At 38.4% G+C, this 14,447-nt stretch overlaps 1 protein-coding gene across 1 annotated transcript; it reads left to right on the top strand.

Annotated features, from left to right (window-relative positions):
- Positions 1-8,925: 8,925 nt before the first annotated feature.
- Positions 8,926-13,724, top strand: col10a1a (collagen, type X, alpha 1a). The gene is made up of 3 exons (XM_084393116.1): positions 8,926-9,021; positions 9,291-9,432; positions 11,342-13,724. The coding sequence occupies exons 2-3, from the start codon at positions 9,306-9,308 to the stop codon at positions 13,180-13,182; spliced, it is 1,968 nt and encodes a 655-aa protein (XP_084249242.1). The 5' UTR covers positions 8,926-9,021; positions 9,291-9,305; the 3' UTR covers positions 13,183-13,724.
- The last annotated feature ends 723 nt before the right edge of the window (positions 13,725-14,447 follow it).

Here is a 14,447-nt window from a genome sequence, read left to right as displayed (position 1 = left end):
TCAGACCTTCAGTCTTGCGTGCTCTCAAGTGGCCAAGACTGCAAGTTTCCTTAATTGTTACATATCCCTTAAACATTTCAGCTGTAAATTAATTACAAATGGTATTCACCATCTGTCTATCAATGTAGCCTATGTTTATGCTGAAATATAATTAAATAGCGGTTTGTTTTTTAAAACATCTATCACATGATGTGTATTATGTTGGCTCGCACGATATATACTGTATGTTTCATGCTTCAGAATTTGAACATAGTGAGCATCGATTCTCCCTGGTTTACACTATGCATTGTGGGACTTTTTAGGCCTTGTCCTCATCTTTTTCTCTACGTTTTGGCCTTCCATCCACACTGAGACGGCATTTTTATTATTGGAAATTAAGCTTTTTGAAAACGCTCTCCAAATTGCATACATTTGAAAACGGCATTTTCGCGTTGTAGTGTGGACTGTCAAAACGGAGGTATTTAAAAACGATGATGTAAATTTTGTCATGTGACGCATATTGTACCAATAGAAATTCATGGTTAAAGGGATAGTTCACTTTGAAATTAATTTTTGATATGTTTTAGCTTACCTCAAGGGCATCCAAGATGTAGGTGTCTTTGTTTCCGCAGTAGTTTCAATTTTGATATTTTTAGGTCAAACCGTTCTTGTCTGTCAGTCATATAATGCAGGTCTATGGTCACTGGCTCAAAACACAAGCACAGAGTCCAAATTAAAACAATTCCCCATCGTCCAAATGAAACAATTCCCCATCATAAGTACACATTGATGGCCTAAGACACGAAACGAGCGGTTTGTGTGAGAAAACGAACAGTATTTATATAGTTTTTAGCTCTTGAAAGCAGCACACGTCCAAATGGTCTGACGGCGCGGGCGAGTATAGATGTATACATAGATGTCGCCTTTGTACAAATTGTACTCAAGTAAATGTACTCCGTTACTGTCCGGCTCTGTGGCTAACACCCTGATCAGTGCCCTGACTACTGAACTTTGGAGCTGATTGAGACACACCAATAGTAGCCTAATGTTTATTCAAACTCCATATTCTGGTGAAATCTCTCTGATGACGTATGTCGGACTTCTGCAATCATTTATTCGGCTTAAACCCCACCCCTTCACCTTGACTGCAAACTGGCATATATTTTTGAGAGGATCTCAAAATCCACGTCTCAAAATCCAATCAGGAACCAATGTATGAATAAAACCAAGGCCCCATCGCCTATCCTACATTTATTTTTATTTTTTAGTAGTCCGTTAGACCTACACTGTACACTGTACGTCACAATATAGAAGAGAAGATCTGTTGCAACTTTAATGTAGATTGTATTCATTCACATTAATACTTAAGATTACATCTGATTATAACTGTACAGCATAGCACAGCCTCTGTACTTTTTTTTTTTTTTTTTGCTTTCACTATTGCATTGCAGAACACTTCCCTAAACTCCAAAGTGTTCTTTAGGTCTTTTAGATGTTTGTCGTGTTTTATTCTAAAACCTCTTAAATTGTTTCTTGCAGACAGAAAACCTTCAATTATCTTTGGAAGACACTCTTGGATCAGTTATTATCTTTAAATACAGGACTAAACCACCAAAATTGATGTTCTGAAAAACCCATTGGGTAGCTTTATTTAACCAATTCCTTTAATGGATTCTGATTCCCTGAAGCGAGGGATATATTTTTCCTCCCATTCTTTCATAAAAGAGTGAAAGGCGAGACATGTCTGAAAGGTAGAGGATCAGACATACCAACTCCAAAGAAAGAGTCTCTTTGTTGCTGACGCTTTTAGAAGACCCACCTATAGGTGGAGATGAAAAGCAAGTGAAGCCAATAATGCGTTTAACTCAGAGCTCAGCACACCTTTCTCTTTCACGTTTTTGTACCTGTGATCTTTATACTGCCACTTGGGACAAAAAACAATGATGTATCAGCATTCGTTTGACGTTTCATGCTTGATGAAGAACGACCCAGAGACCAGTTTCAGAGTGTCTATTTCCGAGACCCTATAATTTCACCGACAATCTACTAGTTCCCATCCACCCTTCCATTCATAAAACTCAAAGTAGCTTTTAGTGGTACAGTTAGTTTATTGAAATCTTAAATTTGTGTCCCAGTCTAGATGGGGTATCTTTAGCTCTCACTCAAAGGCAGATCCCTGTTGCATGAACCAATAATTATTATATAGCATGTTTTCCTTCTGGGTGAGGAAGTGCTCTGGTCACTGGGAGTATCTTCAAATAACAGATCAGTAAAGCTAATGAAGGTTGGAGGTTCAAACCTGTACTCCCACCATTGTGGCCCTCAGTAAAACACGTGACCCCAGGTTGCTCCGAGGCAATTTTCCAAAGCGTAGGTTGTGATGTTTATGGTCCAGGCAGTGTATTTGTCTTTTAAATGACAAAATGTACTGTAATTTAACAAAATATTTGCAATTTCTTTGTTGCTGGCTATTTGATTTCCATCTGAATAGACAGCTACATTTGAATGGCAAAACATCTATAATGAATTTCATCACATTATAGATGATTTTCTATTCAGAAGTGCATTCAATGAATTTCATTACACATCTACTTTTAATACTTTTTCATAACATCATAGATGTTTTGCCATTTAAAAATAGCTGTTATAAAATTAATTACACCATAGATATTTTGCCATTCAAAAGTAGCTGTGTATTTTGGTGGAATCATTAAATGGATAGTTCACCCAAAAATGAAAATTCTGTCATTATTTACTTGCCCTCATGTCGAACCAAACCTGTCAGACTTTTGTTCATCTTCGTACCATTAATGAAGATCTTTTTTACCCTTTCTGATCCTCTGTGGACAGCTACGCAACTGACACTTTGACGCTTCAAAAAGTTCATAAAGAGATCATAAAACTAATCCATATGATTTGAGCGGTGTAGTCCAAAATTTTCTGAAGAGACACGATCATTTTATATGATGAACAGATTGAATTTAGGCTTTTATTCACATATAAACATTCATCAACTCACACATCAGTTGTGGTGAGCAAAAGCTCAAGCATGTTCGCTTGACGTGTGAGAACCATTGAGGTTCTCATGTTACGCAGCATATTTGAGCTTCAGCAAGAACCAATGAGGTTCATTCTCGTGTTACACAGCACGTTTGAGCTTCTGCAAGAACCAATGAGGTTTATCCTCCTGTGTTACGCAGCACGTTTGAGCTTCAGCAAGAACCAATGAAGTTCATTCTCGTGTTACGCAGCACGTTTGAGCTTCAGCAAGAACCAATGAGGTTCATTCTCATGTTACGCAGCACGTTTGAGCTTCTGCAAGAACCAATGAGGTTCATTCTCGTGTTACGCAGCACGTTTGAGCTTCAGCAAGAACCAATGAGGTTCATTCTCATGTTACGCAGCACGTTTGAGCTTCTGCAAGAACCAATGAGGTTCATTCTCATGTTACGCAGCACGTTTGAGCTTCAGCAAGAACCAATGAAGTTCATTCTCGTGTTACACAGCACGTTTGAGCTTCAGCAAGAACCAATGAGGTTCATTCTCATGTTACGCAGCACGTTTGAGCTTCTGCAAGAACCAATGAGGTTCATTCTCGTGTTACGCAGCACGTTTGAGCTTCAGCAAGAACCAATGAGGTTCATTCTCATGTTACGCAGCACGTTTGAGCTTCTGCAAGAACCAATGAGGTTCATTCTCGTGTTACGCAGCACGTTTGAGCTTCAGCAAGAACCAATGAGGTTCATTCTCATGTTACGCAGCACGTTTGAGCTTCAGCAAGAACCAATGAAGTTCATTCTCGTGTTACACAGCACGTTTGAGCTTCAGCAAGAACCAATGAGGTTCATTCTCGTGTTACGCAGCACGTTTGAGCTTCTGCAAGAACCAATGAGGTTTATCCTCCTGTGTTACGCAGCACGTTTGAGCTTCAGCAAGAACCAATGAAGTTCATTCTCGTGTTACACAGCACGTTTGAGCTTCAGCAAGAACCAATGAAGTTCATTCTCATGTTACGCAGCACGTTTGAGCTTCAGCAAGAACCAATGAGGTTCATTCTCATGTTACGCAGCACATTTGAGCTTCTACAAGAACCAATGAGGTTTATCCTCCTGTGTTACGCAGCACGTTTGAGCTTCAGCAAGAACCAATGAGGTTCATTCTCATGTTATACAGCACTCAAGAGTTTTTTTCTTGCGCGTCAAGCAGGTTCGGTTGAGCTTCTGTTTATATTCGCTGATCAATGTATGTGAATAAAAGCCTAAATTAAATCTGTTCATCATATAAAGCGAACGAGTCTCTTCCGAAAATGGCTCAATTCATATGGATTAGTTTTACGATCTCTTCTTAAACTTTTTTTGAAGCGTCAAAGTGGTAGTTGCGTAGCTGTCAACGGAGGGACAGAAATCTCTTGGGTTACATAAAAAAAGATTTTCATTTGTGTTCTGAAGATGAACGAAAGTCTTACGGGATGAGGGTCATGAGGGTGAGTAATTAATGACAGAATTTAAATTCTTTGGGTGAACTATCCCTTTAATTTAAATATTTGTGATTTATGTATTGGTGTCACAAATATTTTTGAATGACGAAACATCTGCAATGCAATGAAATATTGCAATTTCTATGCTGCTGTCATGATCCCGGTGTTGAAAGTGTTTTAAGTTGAAATGTCCTTTACCATTGTTTCTATGTTCAATTCCTGTATTCAGTTACTGTTTCCCTTGTTTTGTCTGCCTTGTTTGTTACCATAGCCACCATCGTTAATTTCCATGACAACTTATCACCAACACCTGTCCCTAGTCAGTCACCTTAAGCTTGTCTGCCCCATGTGTAAATACATAGCCCTTGTGTTTCACTTGTTCCCTTTCAGTCGTTGAATGCATGTTCTCTGGTTTATCGTGTGTCCACGCGTTTTCATTGTTTACGCCAGTTATCTTGACCTTGTGGATTATTTTAATAAACTTAAACCTGCACGTGGATCCGCATTCCAGCCTCCTCCTTTGCCCACCTGAATGTCTCATCCATAACAGTTGCTGCCATTTTTTTTTTTTTTTCTGTTTTTTTTTTTTTTTTTTTTAATGGTCATTAATACAGAAAAATGCTTTTTTTCTTTTTTCTTTATCCACCAGCATGGATTTAATCAGAGATTTTTTCATACTTCACCCAAAAATAAAATTAAAAAGTCTTCTTTGGAACACAAAATAATTGCTTTTTTTTTTTTTCACCATAATGAAAGCTGACGGCGTCCAATGTTTCTTATGTTCCACAAGAGAAAGAAACCCATACTGGTTTGGAACAACATGAGGGTGATAAAATTGTGACAGAATAAAAATTTTTAGGTGAGCTGCCCCTTTAAGAGCATTAGAATGTTAGTGTCTGCAATGACAATTAATTCACTTTTTTTTAACAATAGTTCTGTAGGTAAACGCTTAATTCAGATGTATAGTATCTTGTTAATTTTATAAATGCCTAATGCAGGCCATAATGGTTATTATTAAAGTAAGATGGTAACCACAACAAGAGTATCAGAGAGGGTAATGAGTTTAACAGAGGCCTACATGGCTGAAAGACAATGTATTTCTTTCATTTGCTATTTTTTTCCTCTGTTACTGCAAAGTGAAGTCACCATAACCTAAGTGCTGTGTCATTTTATGGTCCTATGACACAGCTCATAAAAAGAAAACTAAATCACTTACATGACAGTATAGCCTTTTAATGACCTAGCAAACAGAAGCACGTTTTAATCAGATGGACACATCTTGTGATCTCAGGTTGTGAGTTGAGTGATGAAAAACCCTCTATGCTGCTCGTTTTGACAGTTTTCAAAAGAACTTTTAAATGAACAGAACCTGAAAATGTTACAAAACGACAGACTCCACCCATACTTGCTCTGTCATTAAACTAAATGTCAGTAGCATTTTGAGTCACTCGCCTCCTTAGTGGGTTGTAAACACAAACATAGTTTGCAAAAATGAATGTTTGCTTGAGACTTCACTGCAGGAGGTGCAATGACACATTTAGAAAGAACCGTTGTCAGCAGAGGAAAGTGTTCATGGAGTTAGCACACGCTTAAAGGGATAGCTCACCCAAAAATGTAAAGTTTGTCACTATTTACTCATCCTCATGCCATTCCTAACCCATACGATGTTATTCTTTGTTATCTGCGGAACACAGAAGGAAAAATTCCAGACGTTCTTCACTAATAATCTTGTCTTCTAGAGAGAAACTCAAGAACCAGATCAGTTCAATAATGATGAATTCTTTTACATTTGCATTTGTTCATTTAGCTGATGCTTTTATCCGTGACTTACAAATCTCATAGAGCCAAAAATATTCATATAATGCCAAGTTTGCAATATGTTTTTGGAATGATTCTTTTCAGTGAACCAGTTCATCCAATTAAATTCAGTTAAACTAATTCAATTCAGTTAGTTAATTACATTTTAGTTTGTTCAAAACACAAAGCTATCAAGCTATTTAGCGTGACAAAAGACAGTTCGATTATTTGAAAGAAGTTAATACTTTTATTCAGCAAGGATGCATTAAATTGATCAAAGGTGAAAGTAAAGACTTACATTGTTACACAAATAATGTCAATAAAATGTTCAAATAAATGGTGTTGCTTTATAACTTTATAATCATCAAAGAATCCTAAAAAATGTATTGAGCAGCACAAACTGTTTTCAACATTGATAATGTCAATACATGTTTCTTGAGCCACAAATCAGCATATAAGAATGATTTCTGAAGGATCATGTGACACTGAAGACTGGAGTAATGATGCTGAAAATTCAGCTATATTAAAACAGTTATTTTAAATTGTAATAATAGGCCATATAACAATATTTTACTGTTTTTATTGTATTTTTGATTTGAGCATGAGCCTTGGTTTGGAGCATGAGCCTCAGATTTTAAAAAAAAATCTTTCTGACCCTAAACTTTGAATGGTAGTGTACATGGTCACAAATGTCCTTGTAAAAAACCTTTCACCTTTTGTGTTATACATAAAAATCACAAACAGGTTTAAAGTGACATAAGAGTGACTAAATGATCACACAATCTTCCTTTTAGGTGAACTATCCCTTTAAATACAACACTGTTGATCGCATCAGGAAAGATCCTGTCTTTGGAAAAAATGAAGTGTCTGAGTGTAGGTTGTAATCAAACACGTGCTGCAGACAGCTGATAATGTGATCTTTCTTTTAGATGTCATGCCATGTCTATAAAACAGCATGTCTTCATATTCTCAGCAATGCAGTATTTTACCAAGTCTAAGAAGTTGGTTTTTCAGGAGCAGAACATGTTAAAACAATGCTTGTCAACTGCAATTATTGTTCAAAACTATTTAGTAAGCTATTTTAAGGCACCACTTTGGAAAATTATACTTGATTGAGACTAATTCGGAAAATTGGAGATGTTGAAACAAACTTCATGTTCAGGGAACACTTAATGATACACTACTGTATGTGGCATAAATCTTCCATCATGTGTGCAAAAGGGATCTTCCATTCAGGCCTACATCATATGGAATCGTATGGGCAGAACCATGCAGTATATGTTATTATGTAAAGATTTAGGAGCTGTTGCCTGCCGCACACAGCTGATCATGATCATACCTCGAGACCACTCTTGTGTTGTAGAGGGTATGATTAATTGGGTGTGCACGTTTCCCATGCGCCCAAAAATAAAATCCAGCAGCAGCCTCAGAACGTGAGGCAGAGCTGTGTGAGAAAACCTAATTTAAGGAAAAAAACATGATGAAAGGAGCATAATGGCAAGAAATGCCTAGTGATGAAGATGCTGACAAATCCGAAAACATTCAAAAAGACATGCACTTAAAGAGTACTGTACAAAATGTGCGCCCCCTTCTGGACGCTTTGTTGAATTCTCGTCGTCGCCCCCCTCACAAGAGGGTAAAAGAGTCAAAGTCAGATGTATTTTCCAGAGCGTCTTTTTATATATTCTTTATTAGCTGTTTCTGGGTGAAGCACTTACAAAAATACACACGTAAAGAACCATAAACTTGTTTGGCCCGAAATAGTAAATTTTATGAAAGCCTCACACACTCTCCGAAACAGACTCGCTTAACAAACAAGAGTCAAAGTGGCTCCTGTATGAGCATTTCTCAAGGAAAAGAGTTAAATGTGTTCAGACACATTTGTATCCTTCGTGTTTGTTGTTATGGACAGCGGGAGGTTTTTCAGTTCCCACACCAACCTGCTGAATCTCTCTTCCCCCTTATGTTTTTGTATATGTTTTTCTGGGAGAAATTCAAATGCACCAGACAGTCCCAAAAATAGCGAGGAATTTGTAAAAACAAACAGCCAGACAAGGCTCAACTTTTCAGACAAGTCCATTTTCAATAGCATTTATATTTATTTAATTATTACAGACACTTTTTATCTGTTTAAAAATTGCAAGTGTCTATAATTGGAAATGTCTAAATGCATAGATAGATAGATAGATATTTACAAATGTACATTTGTGTATAATATACTACAATATTATATAATATAATATATGTGTGTATATTTCCAACAAATTACACAAAACACAATTGCAATAAAAAAACTAAAAAAAAACTCCACACTGTTAGAAAGTCACTCAATTCAATGTCAATTATTGTTTACATCATGTTTCTAAAGATAACAGCATTACATATAGGGAAGTACACATCATACAGACCATCCATACCCTAAATTTGACATTTTCAACCCAAATTTAGGACTAAAATGTGTATTTTGCAGCTTTGAGGGGAGCTTAACAAGATCTAATCATGGGTCTAAACACTCAAAGCAAAAGCCATCCTGAAGTGACATGCCAACAGTGGGCAAATCTGCTTGGTAATTACAGCCTTGCGATGAGAGGGGAGGTACTAGTGTGGTAGGTGCTTTTTTAATGATGCAAAGGCCAGATATGGTATAAAAACCCTCATCATTGTGCTAGGCAGCAGCAGATCCTGTCTGGCTCTTACCACAAGGATATTCAGAAGTGGGAGCCGTGGCTGTGTTCAACTTTTTATTTATTTGGAACCCAAGTATGCCGGTAGGTGTCCATTTTATTTCTTCTACTTAGTTTTTTTAGGCCTTGATACTGAGGGACATCTATCAGCAGGTGCAAATGGGAGGGTGTTCTTATACTACTTTGAGTTATGGGTTAAACAAAGTTATTAATAATGGAATGGAAGTTGAAATCATAGTTTACAATTGTCAGCTGTTGTTTACTTTAAAAATGGACTAATGAACTAATTGTTCCATTTGAATGTTTCAGTGTTCTTTACATCATCACATCTAACTCTTTCAATTCCATTGCAGATTTGACCTCAGAGAATGGAACTACGAGTAGCAAGCATTCTTCTTCTCCTGGTGGCCTTGACGGCTGCCCATGGTGAGAGATATGTTGTCAAGAAGGTGATGAAGGCCCCCCAGTACCAGCCTTACTCAGTGAAAAGCCAAGGTACGTGTTTAAAATTGAAAAATGCTTTTCTTTGCTTTCTGCAGTGTACTGTTTCCGAGTAAGATGTTTGATCTAAAGACGTATTAGATTAACACATTCAGTTTAAGTGTAGGCAATACAAAACAATTAGGTATGCGCATGAAAAAGCTCCACGGGTAGTCCGGCACACTGATTGGGTACTGATACACAGTGCTTCCTCCAATAGTATAATGCAACCTGTCTAAGCTTTTGAATATTCAAATTGCAGATTCATGTCATGCCTCTACAGATGCATCATGTCTGTTCTACCGTCTCTGATTACATACCGGAAGTCGTTTCTTTTAGTTTAGGTGGTAAAAATGCATTTTACATCCAACGGATCCTTTAGTGCATCTTTGTATACTTTCTCCACACATCCTTCAACAAATTCCAGTTTGGAGTATTGCACAATAAGTTGAAGGATGTACGAAATATTCAAAATGTTAAATCTTGTAACATTTTCTTATATAATGCTTAACTGCATTGTTTGATAAAATATTCCAAGTTCAAATATAATCATTTAATTGGTGATATTGTACAACAAAATACTGCACAGATTTATACAATTTGTTTGAGCAGAAGTGATTCAGTGTTGTTTTAGATTTCAAAGGATATGCATGTTAAAATCAACAAACTTTTGAAGGTTATGAACAGCTTTTTAGAATTAGTCTCTAGAGACATGTTGAAAAGTGATTTGTCTGGGTGTGTCATGGCAAAATCTAGACACATCTGTTTCATTAAAGCTGTGCCTCCAAGAATGACCTTTGGTGTGATGTAGTTTACAAACCAATAGATTTGACCACATGAAGGCAATTATAAAACTGGAGTCCTAGCTGCATATATATTACATATACATTCTTTTTGTGCATTTTATAATTCCACTGGGGATATTTTCATTTTATTTTGGTTGAGGTCTTCCATCACTGAGTATCTCTACCATATATATATATATATATATATATATATATACTAGATTTGTATATACATATATACTCCACTAGAGATTAGATTCTCTAGTGGAATAATAAAATGCACAAAAATAATATGTATTGTAATTCAATCCTGAAAAATATAATATATTCTTGGAGGCCTTTGTCAAGTCAAGTGTATTTATGAACAATACAGCAAAAACTGTAATTACAGGAATGAAAAGTTTCTGAAGGCTTCAGAGAAAAGAATAATAAAAGATATAAAAATTTAAGTTAAAACCAAAACATTTGAGGCAAGCACTTTTTCACAAAAATTACAAAAAGATAAGAAAAAGCATTTCACTTGACACAAATACATGTATATGTATTGATATGCATCAGTGATAATCAAGGCTTGAAGTTTAAAATGTATTATTTCTGATGTCTGAACTCTGAACTCTGTGTTTTGATAAAAAGTGACTTGAATTTAAAAAAAGACTTAATACATATCAACATTCTCGAAGATACTGACTTCCTGCTGTTTTAGAAGACAGCTCTATTGGAAAAATCCTGTAGTTATATATGTATATGAACTGTTGTTCAATAATAAAAATTTTAACAATGTGGAAATGGTTAAAAAGGCACCATTTGTTCATTGGAACACATTTTAGTCACACATTTTTGTAGTCTGTCTAATTTGTATCTGATATGGTCCTCTAGGTCCTTTTCTCAATTTTTTGTTTAAACTGGTATATTGTACTTATATTATATATTGTAGTATATTATACTTTTTAAATAATTTATATAAACAGTCAATATAATTTACATACACTATAGAATTGCATGAAAAACTTTCAATTACATAGTCAGTTCCAAAATGACAAGTCCACCTATGACTGATTATTGAATGAATACAGTTATTGCCACTGCCATACAAACTGATTATGAGTATTGCCACTGATCAACTTCTTGTTTTATTCCAGTGGTATCAGTAGCAGGAGAACCAGGCATCCCCGGTGAGCCCGGCCAACCTGGACCTCCTGGCCCCCCTGGACCCGCAGGAGAAGATGGTGAAGGACTGCCAGGGCCACAGGGACCTCCTGGACCACCTGGTCCTACTGGTTACTCAGCACCTGGAAAACCTGGTTCTCCAGGTGGACCCGGCAAACCCGGAGCCACAGGTGCACCTGGACTTAAAGGAGACACTGGTGCAACTGGTCCTCAAGGCCCCAGAGGCATGCCTGGTTCTGTTGGTAGCCCTGGACCTGCAGGCATTTCTGCAACAGGCAAATCTGGACCAGCAGGTCTTCCAGGAGCAATGGGACCACGTGGAGAGCCGGGTCTTAAAGGACATCCAGGTATTCCTGGTCTGCCAGGACAAAAAGGAGAAAGAGGCTACGGGGTTCAGGGGCCACCAGGTGAGAGAGGTCCAGCAGGAGTAGTGGGTCCTTCAGGGAAGCCTGGTGAGCCTGGTGTTGGAAGACCTGGCAAAGCTGGACATCCTGGTGAACCTGGTAAATCAGGCTCACCTGGCCGTGATGGAGAATCTGGACCAATGGGTGCAACAGGTCCAAAAGGTCAAACGGGTGCTCCTGGAATTGGAATGCCTGGCAAGCCAGGTGAAAATGGTGCTCCAGGTATTCCTGGATCTACTGGCCCCAAAGGTTCACAAGGTGCAGCTGGTGCTCCTGGTGCTCCTGGTGTCCCAGGTTATGGTAAACCAGGTGAACCTGGTGTAAAAGGTGAGAGAGGAGTAGCTGGTAGCCCAGGTACAACAGGTCAGAAAGGTGAGCCAGGTGCTAAAGGGCACACTGGATATCCAGGTGCTACTGGTCCTGTGGGTCCAGCTGGTTCTCAAGGTTCAAGAGGTTTCCCGGGTGAGAGGGGGGCAACAGGTGATAAGGGTGATCAAGGTCCAGTGGGACCTCCAGGGCTGAAGGGGCACAAGGGAGAACAGGGAGCCCAAGGTGTTGAAGGCAAGCAGGGATATACAGGGGCAACAGGACAACCTGGTCCAAGAGGAGCTACAGGTGCTCCTGGTAACAAAGGAGATACTGGTCACACAGGTGCTCCTGGTACCCCAGGAACACCAGGACCTGTTGGACCAAAGGGTCTTTCAGGATATCCTGGAGCAGCAGGTGAAAAAGGAGAGGAAGGAGCCCCTGGAGCTAGAGGCCCCGTTGGCCCAGCAGGTCCTGCAGGCCTACCTGGGCTTAAAGGCCACCCGGGTCTTCCTGGATCACCTGGCCCAGCCGGTTTGGCTGCCAAGGGAATTCCTGGACCTCAGGGTCCACCTGGACTTCCTGGATCTGATGGGTCTCCTGGACTTCCAGGTCCTGCTGGACCTCCCGGCCCTCCTGGACCTCCTGGAGAGGTCATGTTTGAGAAGGCCCAAGGTGAGACTACATACCCAGTTCTTGTCAAAAGTCCTGTGTCTGCATTCACTGTTGCAACTGTGACACCTTATCCCCCATCTGGTACCCCAATTAAGTTTGATCAGATTGTGTATAATGCAGAGCAGCATTATGATCCTGAGACAGGTCTGTTCACCTGCCAGATTCCAGGAATTTATTACTTCTCCTATAGCGTGCATGTGAACGGAGCTAATGCTTTAGTGGCACTTTATAAAAATAGTGATCCAGTCATGTTTACCTATGATGAGTACAACAAGGGATTTGTGGACCAGATGTCTGGTAGTTCTGTCCTTCAGCTCAATGAGCAGGACACTGTTTATATTCAGATCCCTGATGATGAGGCCAATGGTGTTTTTGCTGCCGATAATGTCCATTGCTCTTTCTCTGGGTTCCTGATTGCCTCCACGTGATAAGGTGATCAAACCACATCATTTCTAAAACATCACTATTTCTCAAACATAATATCCTGTTCTGCAAACCTCAATGCACAACAGACTGTGCAATTGTTCTGAGAAATACAAGCATCTCAACTTGAAAATTCCAAGCAGTGGTGCCAATAAGAAGGAAGTAATTTATGTAATATGTTATCAGGGATAGCAAGACGGTTAAAACCTTAACAATTTCATTTTATGTGTGGAGAGAGCATGTGAAGAAGTGTTCTGATCATTTCTCGCCTTTTCCTCAAATTTTTTTTTTTTTTTGTCTTTTTTGTTACTGATCACAGTGGCTAGTTCAATCTGTGTGTCTTATTTTTATTGTTACTGTTGTTCTTATACCCTTACTGATTAAACCGAGAGAATGCTCTTCCTGACATCCTTATTTCTGACTTGAATATTGTGAGATGGTGAAAATGATGAAAAACATTTTGAAAAACATCTACAAATGTTATCCCAAATTATAAATTTTTCTCTGTAAACCATAATAGCTGAAATAAAATATTTCCTAAAGAGTTTTTTTGTCTGTGTTTGTGTTTTAGTGTGCTGAATAAGTTCATTTGAGTCACGAGTCACTTTTTTTCCTTTCAAACAAGGGCAACTACAAAGTGGAGACAGAATTACAGAATTGGAGACAAACAGAATTACAACAGTACACATATTTAAAATGCTATATTTCTATTTTGTTTTGGTGGTTGAAAAAAATTATAATAAATCAAAAACCCGTACTTGCCAAGAGTAGTGTGTTTAAAAACAGGATTGGGAAGTAAAGGAGTATGCTTTGATAACTGTGTTAAGTTACCAGTCAACCAAATAGATGTGGGTTAGGTGGAGAGACAAGTCAAACAGAAGCCGCTGGGCGGAGGCAATCAGAAGCTAGGAACCACAAGCCACAGGCAGGCACTGCATTTGGAGGAGTTGAGGGATGTGGTTGAATAAAAAAAAGAAGACGACAAGAGCACCTGGAGGGTAAAGTTGTTACCATCTGTGAGTGCAGAGGTAGGAGCCACAAGTTTAACATTGGCGTATAAGATGCATATCCAGCATCTAAACTAGGAACAGGAATATTGGGTGAAAACACACCCATCTTGTGGTTCCTAGATTAGTGGTGGGGTTCATCTTGGAGTGCAGAAAATGCATGGTTCTAAATTATATTTAGCTTCTGTGGTAGGCTAAAAACATCTGAGTAGTGTCTGTTAACATTTATTTTATACTTGTAAAGTATTTGGCTTTTCTTCAGA

Source organism: Rutilus rutilus (genome assembly GCF_951802725.1).
Source record: "Rutilus rutilus genome assembly, chromosome: 21".
Classification (NCBI taxonomy): Eukaryota; Metazoa; Chordata; class Actinopteri; order Cypriniformes; family Leuciscidae; genus Rutilus; species Rutilus rutilus.
This window is presented reverse-complemented; position numbering and strand designations above follow the sequence as displayed.